The sequence below is a fragment of the Poecilia reticulata genome, chromosome 4, assembly GCF_904066995.2.
Source record: "Poecilia reticulata chromosome 4, P_reticulata-male-v2, whole genome shotgun sequence".
Lineage (NCBI taxonomy): Eukaryota > Metazoa > Chordata > Actinopteri > Cyprinodontiformes > Poeciliidae > Poecilia > Poecilia reticulata.
Window position 1 is genome coordinate 32,198,497 of NC_088833.1, and position 8,868 is coordinate 32,207,364.

Sequence of the window (8,868 nt, forward strand, 5' to 3'; positions counted from 1 at the left end):
GTCATGGCTGGGTCTTCCAGCATGATAACGACCCAAAACACACAACCAGGACAACTAAAGAGTGGCTCCGTAGGAAACATCTTAAGGTCCTGGAGTGGCCTAGCCAGTCTCCAGATCTGAATCCAATAGAAAATCTTTGGAGGGAGCTTAAAGTTATTGTGTGGCCCAGCGACAGCCTTGAAACCTGAAGGCTCTGGAGGAGCTCCCTCCAAAGATCTGTATGGAGGAGTGGGCCAAAATCCCTGCTGCAGTGTGTGCAAACCTGGCCAAGAACTACAGGAAACGTCTGATCTCTGTAATTGAAAACAAAGGTTTCTGTACCAAATATTAAGTTTCTTTTTTCTGGTGTATCAAATACTTATTTCACACAATAAAATGGAAATTAATTATTTAAAAATCATACATTGTATTTTTCTGGATTTTTGTTTTAGATTCCATCACTCACAGTTGAAGAGTACCTATGATAAAAATTACAGTCATCTACAAGCTTTGCAAGTGGGAAAACCTGAAAAATCAACAGTGTATCAAATACTTGTTCTCCCCACTGTATATGCAGTAATATTATGGTTGCTTGCTCAACAGCATATGGAAAATCTCATGCCGATCCAATGGAGTTTAGGTTTATCTAATAAAAGTTGACAGTTTGATAATTGTTCATACAAGTAGTTTAGCTGTCAGATGTACAGCTGAGGTTAATACTCAAAGGATTAACCTGTGACAAGAGACACACATGATCATTTTGCATATCACTTTGTGTGTGAAGGTTTTATACTCTGGGTAATGGGTATAATGGGTAATTTGAATCCAGTGAGGCATTAAAGCTCGCTACCTGCCAGGCTTGTGTTGCTGTATAATTACTATATGTTTAGGATGCAGTGAGGTTTTCATGTAAGTTTTGAACTGTACATAATATTGTTACGGGTTATAACAGTATTGTGGTTACAAAGTTCTAGTACCATTACACAACCAACATGCTACAGATAGTGGGTGTTTTTGCAGCAACACAACAGGCAAGGTGTCAGGCTGGGGAATTTAATAGCTTTGTGAATTAAAGAGAAAACCTCATCGTGGAGTCATTCCTCTCTTTGGCAAGCGATTGTTACAATTAAATGAAATAATGCAAATTTTTAATAATACTATTTGGTCACAATATTGGAGGATGAGGGAGGTATAACTAGTGTAAGAATGTGAATCAGGCTGTTGTGAAAACCACTTACCTTATTTTCTATTGCTTTGCTAAGTCTCTTTCTGTCTCCTTCTGCCTGCTAAAGGGGGTAGCTTACTCTAAAGCCATTTCCACAGCAACACACTGAGTAACCTGGATGCACTTTTTCCTTACTTCTTTGTGGATTCTTTTCAGGGCCTGAAGGCTGCAGACCATGACCCCACGGCTCCCCCTTACGACTCTTTGCTGGTGTTTGACTATGAGGGGAGCAGTTCTACTGCCGGCTCCCTCAGCTCCCTGCACTCTTCGTCAAGCTGTGGAGACCAGGATTACGATTACCTTGGCGACTGGGGGCCACGTTTCCGCAAGCTGGCCGACCTGTACAGTGGAGGAGATGACTAGCGTCATCGGCCCTCCACTAATGGATTCCACCCTACTGTCCTTGCTGCAAGGTTTAGGTGATGGGTGGGTTAAAACAGAAAATATTGGATTATATTTGGGTTTTGGCTCAACACTTCTATATTTCAATGGACCAGCTTGTTTACGGTATCTGCTGCCTCTTGAGGGCCATCAATAATAGCAGGGGACGATGGTGACTCTTGGCCTAGCGAGGCCTTCCACTAATGAGCATCAATGGGCTGGATCTGAGAGTTAGCTGTTGTGCTTCTGAATGTGTGAAGACTGAGCTCCGGCAGCCATACTACAGATGCTCGCTGACACTTGAGTCTTACAGTTCAGCAACACTGGGGTAAAATGTGCCTTTTTGTGCATTCTTTTGATTGTGTTCAACTTATGTTGATTTAAAGTTCCTTAGGGTTTTGCAAAAGCAACTACAGGGGCATATGCCATTATGAATGGGTGTGTATTACTAACCCCCTTTATTATTTGTATTTATGTCTGTGTGTGTGTGTGTGTGTGTGTGTGTGTGTGTGTGTGTGTGTGTGTGTGTGTGTGTGTGTGTGTGTGCGTGTGTGTGTGTGTGTGTGTGTGTGTGTGTGCGTGCGTGCGTGTGTGTGTGTGTGTGTGTGTGTGTGTGTGTGTGTGTGTGAGAGAGAGAGAGAGAGAGAGAGAGAGACAGAGGAAGATAGACAGAGAGAAAGACAGAGACTGTGAATAATTTCCATGAAGACACACTGGAAAGATTATTTAAAGGACGAAGTCTACTTGGGATGTCTTGGATGATTCCACCAGCAAAACATGCAGCCCTGTGTCCTAACAGCTCTAAGGAAGCGCATGCAGGGTCATTCATGACAACATAATATTCATTTGCTGTTGGGTTTTTGTTTTGTCTTTTTTTTTGTACTGGCACTGTTTAAAAGCATAATCTTTTTTGTGTGTACCTGTGAATGGAACGATAAAAAACATCGGCATATTATGCATTTTAAATTCAAGATATTTCTATACATTATGTAGACAGACACAAACACTTTTTGGTCTCACTATCTAACATTAAAGCAGATAAAGCCCTTACAGATGAAGGACAGTTAGGATTACCAAAATTATTTCTGTTCTCAGAACAATTAGTGGATTTTTACCTTTCTATGGACTCAGAAGTACATAGAAATTTCCTTGGAATTTGGGAAAATAGCATCTTATGATTTGGGTCAAATGTTTCCTTTCCAAAGTGTTGCTCATTCCTCTAAACAGAAGGAGGAATTGGCAACACTCCAAACTGCGCCAGGTTTGGAGACTGCCCTGCTTACTCAAACCTTGCTGTGCCTATGCATTTTCCATAGGATTTACCATCAAAGCTTTCATGATGGCCTCATTAAAGCATTGATGTTGGGGACCTTGTAATTTATTTGGCAACATGCCTTGGGACATTGTCCACTGGAAGACCCCATTGGACAATGTCCCAAGCTTCAGGTCCCTTACTGATGTCTTCAGGTGTTGCTGCAATGTTTTTAAACAATGTTCTTTCCTTCATTCATGTTACAAAGTGCACCACTCCCTCCTACAGTAAAACACCCACACAACATGATGCCAACTAACCCAGCACTTCACAAATGAGATAATGTTCTCAGGCTTGCAGACTTTCTCAGTCTAATAATGTTTATTAGGGCTGAACTCTTCTGAGACCACACCTTTCGAGAAATGTTGGTCTTTAACCCAGAGTGCATTTGCAAAATGCAATCTGGCTTTTTAGGATGTCTTTGGAATAGTGGCTTTTTCCTGTTTGTTATCCATTTATCTTCCATTTATCTTTGCAGCACAGAACCCATCTCCTTCCTTATCAGGATGATGATTTGACCATTCCCATGGTCTTTATTCTTGCTTGAACAGATGAACGTGTCTGGAGGAGTCCAGGCATCTGGAAACTGCAAATATTTCTGATATCATGGCTGATTTTCTAGTGATTTCTCCATGACGTCAAGGAAAGAATGGTTGTTTGAATTGTCATCTTAAATACATACACAGGGTTTGCCTCCATTTAACTCAAATATTAACAAATATATCCAAAGCCAAAAAACCCATAACCTTGTCACTTGGGTTTACTTCCACATTATCCAAAGACATGATAATCTGAGGCTCACAGACACTGTATGGTTGTTTTACCTTATTTTACTCCAGGTTTATGGTTGCAAAAAAATCAGCATCAATCCTGTAGTGGTCGTAGTCAGTTGGCAGGATGGGTTGGTTTGAAATCTTGTTAATGTGATATGTGGTGAAGACTAGAGTCTGCAATAACCAATCCCACTCAACTTCAGTGTCTCTGTGTTGCCCTGCGACAGACTGGCAACCTCCAGGGTGACCCTGCCTCTCGCCCGGAACGTTAGCTGGAGATGGGCACCAGCAACCCTCCCGACCCCACTGAGGGACAAGGGTGCAGGAAAATGGATGGATGGATGGATGGATGGGTTTAAGTCCAGCTTAATTTAAAGGATTGAAATCTTAAAAAAATATATTTCCCAAGAAACAAATTTTAATATCTTAAATTCAAAACTTATTTGCGGTATCCAGTCCAAACCTCGTTGTCTGTTAAGATACAAATAAAATCATATTTAGAAAAAAATCCATCAAGTCATTCCAAAACCCTCCAACAGCATAAAAAAAATAAATGTTCCAAACTCTCGATGCAAAAGTATTACAAATATTACAGTCAACACATCATAAAAATCACATTTTGATTTGATTTTTGGAATAACCTTAAAGTGTTTTAAATTGCAACACTTTAATTTTGTAGTGGAGTGGATCAGAATTCAGTCACCACCTGCTACTAGGACTGTTTATCATTTAACTCTGAAATGGTTTCTGTTCACAGGCTGTGGAGGATTTGATTTTTTTATTAAGTTATGCTTACATTTTCTGTTATGTTGAGTCTTTTAATTTATATGTATGCAATTTTAAAATTCTGGGCAATTTGAGTAACAGCCAACTTCTCATATTACATAATGTCATTATTATTCTCTGCCACCAGATGGGAGTGTCTGCAAAGTTATGACTGTCCATTTTCGGGTTAAATTATGGCCCACTGAGTCTGCAGATGAGTTGATAAATCCTGTCACAACAAGAACAGCTGTGAAGTGTGTAATCCTCAGTGTTTCAGTAAGGAAAAAAGAATCCTTACTGAAAGACTGTAAACTTGAAGTTCACAGTGTGAACTTCAAGTCTTTTCGAAATCTGAAGACTGAAAGCTGTGCAGCGTGTCTCCTGCTTTTGTAGACCTCTACCTTTGAAGAAATAAAAAAAAACAACAAAAACCATATAATACACTTTTGCATTGTTGCATTATTAACCCTCCTATTATGTTCGTTTCTGAGGTATAGCAATAATGTTCGTGGGTCAATTTGAAAGTATTTATAATGCAATAGTGTCAGGAACCAAAAAATTCCTCCAAAACATTTTTTTATCTGATTATTAACTCTAATACTAAACATCTCAATCAAAATTTGTGCAATTATGTTTTTTATTTCTCAGAAGTTAAGGATTAATGACGACAACTTACTCAATTACTCATTTGGACATAAAAAATGGGATTTACATTTTTTATGTCCACTGAAAAAAAACGTAGACACAAAAAAAACAATAATTTCCTTGAAAGTGATCTTTGGTAAATTTTTTTATATTACATTTAATTTTTTTTTTTTCAAAGGGTGATCTTTATAATTGAACTTGAGACACACATACTGTTCCGGGTCAAATTGACCGCCAATTAAAATCAAGATAAATGAGTCATACAGAGAGTATTTATGTTTTCCTCCACTTCTACTGAGTGTCCACTCAGTGTGGGTGGAGTTTGTCCACGGGAACAGAAAAGGTTCCCATCAAAAGTTGTATGAAAACCTGCTTTCTCGCAGTTCATTGTGAAGTAAAGAGAGCAGGGAGAAAATGGGTTTGTGTGTGTGTGTGTGTGTGTGGGGGGGGTGTGTGTGTGTGTGTGTGGTGTGTTGTGTTTGTGTGTGTGTGGTGAAATAAGGTTCATAGCTGTAAGGAAACAAATAGAATTGGACATTTTTAATCTTTTTTTGCACTTTAACTTGACTGCCGGGTCAAATTGACCCAAACAGTATCGATGTAACAAGTAGACGCAGGGGGGGCTGCAAATGTGTAAAATGAATAAATTTTCAATTTATATGTAGAGTTCACCTATTAAGACAAATAGAAAAAGTTTCATGCAATAAAAATACTTACAACTATTTTTAAAATATTTTTAAACTTTAAAACGGGTCAATTTGACCCGCAACATAATAGGAGGGTTAAGCACATAGAGATTCTGAAAGTCATGCTACATCTGTACTTCCTTCTGGCTACTCAGAAGCATCCTTATAATTGCTGACATCATACTGTATGATACAGGCAGTGTATATTTTCCCCAACATTTCACACATATATACCTGCACTCCAACGGCCACATAAACCAGCTGATTTCCTGCTACTCATATTTTTCTCTTCAAATACTTTTGAAAATCGCTTCATGGAAAACAAATCCACCTCTAAACCAGGAACAAATTCTTGAAACAGCTGCCCCCGGTGAGGCTTAGCAGTGTTTTGTTTTCCAGGATATTTCAATCCAAAATCTCCCTGTAACTCTAAGACAAACAGAGAAATGGAATTGGTTTGACTCAAATGTTAATTTGTCATTTTAAAGGAGAATTAGAAAAAGGTGTAAGATGAACTTACTTCCTGGATGAAGAACACATTCTCATTTAAGAATGTATGTTGTTCATGCAAATCTACATTTACACCATTTTCATCATTTAATGAAATGTCCATTTATGCAAGGAAAAAATATGAAAGCAAGAAACATTGTTGATAAATTGAATTCACATGTAATAATAAAAATATATTAAAAAGCTTTTTTGCCAGTTTGATATTCCAGAGCACTAAGACGACTTATTATCAGTGGTAAAGATTAGAAAGATCCAGTGTTTTATATATTTCTCTCTTCAAATACTTTTGAACATGATTATATCTTTTGTATATATATGCATATATATATATATATATATATATATATATATATATATATATATATATATATATATATATATATATATATATATATATATATATATCTTTTGTTTTAATCAGAGTGTAACTTTTACAGTTGATCACCAATAAAGGGTGTCATTAGTTCAAGTTTTGCACGTGCTGTGGTGGATTACATTCAGAAATGGCAAAGTTTCCTCTGAAGATGGTTTGCCTTAGTGTTCTCTAATAATCTCCAACTGGCTACTTACTGTAAGCTGAAATCTGTACAAACTATTTTTTTCTTGTGATGTTCCTTTGGTTGTGATCTCTTAAAATGACATGCTTATATCCTGAATCCTTGTAAATGTCTCATTTGGATCACAAATTAAAATGATTTTGCATGTTTTTTTATCTTTTCATCCTATTACTAGAAGTGATATCTGATTTTTGTTGCAAAAACAAACATAGAGTTATATGGTTGCAAACCTATAACTGAAAGTGTCCTGTAAAATTGAAATCCCTATTGGCTAATAGGGATTTAAATTTTACAGAACACTTTCAGTAAACAATAGTAAACGTCCAACAATTTATCAAATTGTTGGACGTTTACTATCCCAGCATCACCTCCAAGTGCACCTCCAAGAACCAGGAGGTGCACTATAAGGTCCATTATAAGGACCAAATCTCCAAGAACAAAGTTCTATTTAATTTTTAATCCATTTATGGCACTGTTGTAGATGTGGCAGATATTTTTTAATCCATATTTTCCAGAACAGATAAGCTATGTATTGAACCTATTTCCACAGTTTCCGTGCATTAGGGTTACCTTTCTGAGATTCTCCATTTTTCACTTCTTTCGCTGATATAAAGCTTTTTTGGCCTCTCAGCTGCAGCTCTCATGAGCATTTCTGAGGGAAATAAAGTATAGGGAAATAAAGAAATAAAGTGGAACATTGAATGAAGAGATGCAAATCTACAGATTCTCCATTTCTCACTTCTTTCACTGAGATAAAACGTTTTGGCCTTTCGGTTGCTGCTCTCATGAAACACAAGTTTTAGAACTGGTTCCAGCTTCAAACAGCCAGATTTGTTGCTTCTCGGTATTTCGGAGCTGTCCCACATCTAATAAGGCTGAAAAGTGTATGCAGAACTGCGAATTCACAGATTGTCCTTGTTTCACTTCTTTCGCTGAGATAAAGCCTTTTGGTAACACTTTATTTGAAGGGGGTGATTAACACTGACATGACACTGTCATAAACATGACATAACACCTGCCATGAACATGAATAAACCTTCAGGAATATTTATGACTGTTGTCATAAAGCGTCATTCGGTAAATTATGACATTTTTAATACAAAGTTGTCATTCAAAATGTCTTTGTTATGACAACTTGACATTAACCAATAAATTATTAATGAATATATACATTTGTTATAGAAGTATCTCATGAAACTTTAAAAATTAGTTAACTTTATGTTGTTAAAGGTAAAGTTTAAACAGTGATGATTTATTGTTAAATATCAAGTTGTCATAACAAAGACATTTTGAAAAATGTCAACTTTGTATTAAAAGTGTCATAATTTACCGAATGACACTTTATGACGACAGTCATAAATATTCATGAAGGCTTATTCATGTTCATGACAGGTGTTTATGAAAGTGTCATGACTTTTTCACCCCCCTTCAAATAAAGTGTTACCAGCCTTTTTTGTTCTCTCAGCTACAGCTCTCATAAAAGAAAAGATTTTCAATAGGTTGACGTTTCAAACAACCGGAAGTGTTGTTTCAGCATTCTCAAAACTAATCAACTTTCAATAAAGGGCTGCAAATCTACAGATTCTCCATTTCGACTTCTTTCAGTGAGATAAAGATTTTTTGGCATCTCAGCTACAGCTCCCATGAAACAGAAGATTTAGACCTGGTTCCAGTTTGAAACTACCAGAAATGCTTCTTCTTATGATTTCTGAACGTTTCCACAGCGAATAACTGAAAATTGAATGCAGAGCTGCAAATTCACAGAATGTCCATTTATTCAGATTCTCCATTTCCATTTATTCAGATTCTCCATTTCCACTTCTTTCAGTGAGATAAAGATTTTTTGGCATCTCAGCTACAGCTCCCATGACACAGAAGATTTAGACCTGGTTCCAGTTTGAAACTACCAGAAATGCTTCTTCTTATGATTTCTGACCGTTTCCACAGCGAATAACTGAAAATTGAATGCAGAGCTGCAAATTCACAGAATGTCCATTTATTCACTTCTTTCACTGAGATAAAGCGTTTTTGGACT

General features: G+C 37.0%; 1 protein-coding gene across 2 annotated transcripts in view; it reads left to right on the plus strand.

The window, feature by feature from the left end:
* The window catches only part of LOC103464061 (cadherin-2-like), a 158,277-nt gene extending 151,294 nt beyond the window's left edge, over window positions 1–6,983 (plus strand). For both annotated transcript variants that reach the window (XM_081606665.1, XM_081606664.1), the window contains one exon: window positions 1,361–6,983. In XM_081606665.1, the coding sequence (XP_081462791.1) occupies window positions 1,361–1,567 (207 nt within the window). In that variant the 3' untranslated portion in view covers window positions 1,568–6,983. The remainder of the gene's footprint in view (window positions 1–1,360) is intronic.
* Window positions 6,984–8,868: the final 1,885 nt, after the last annotated feature.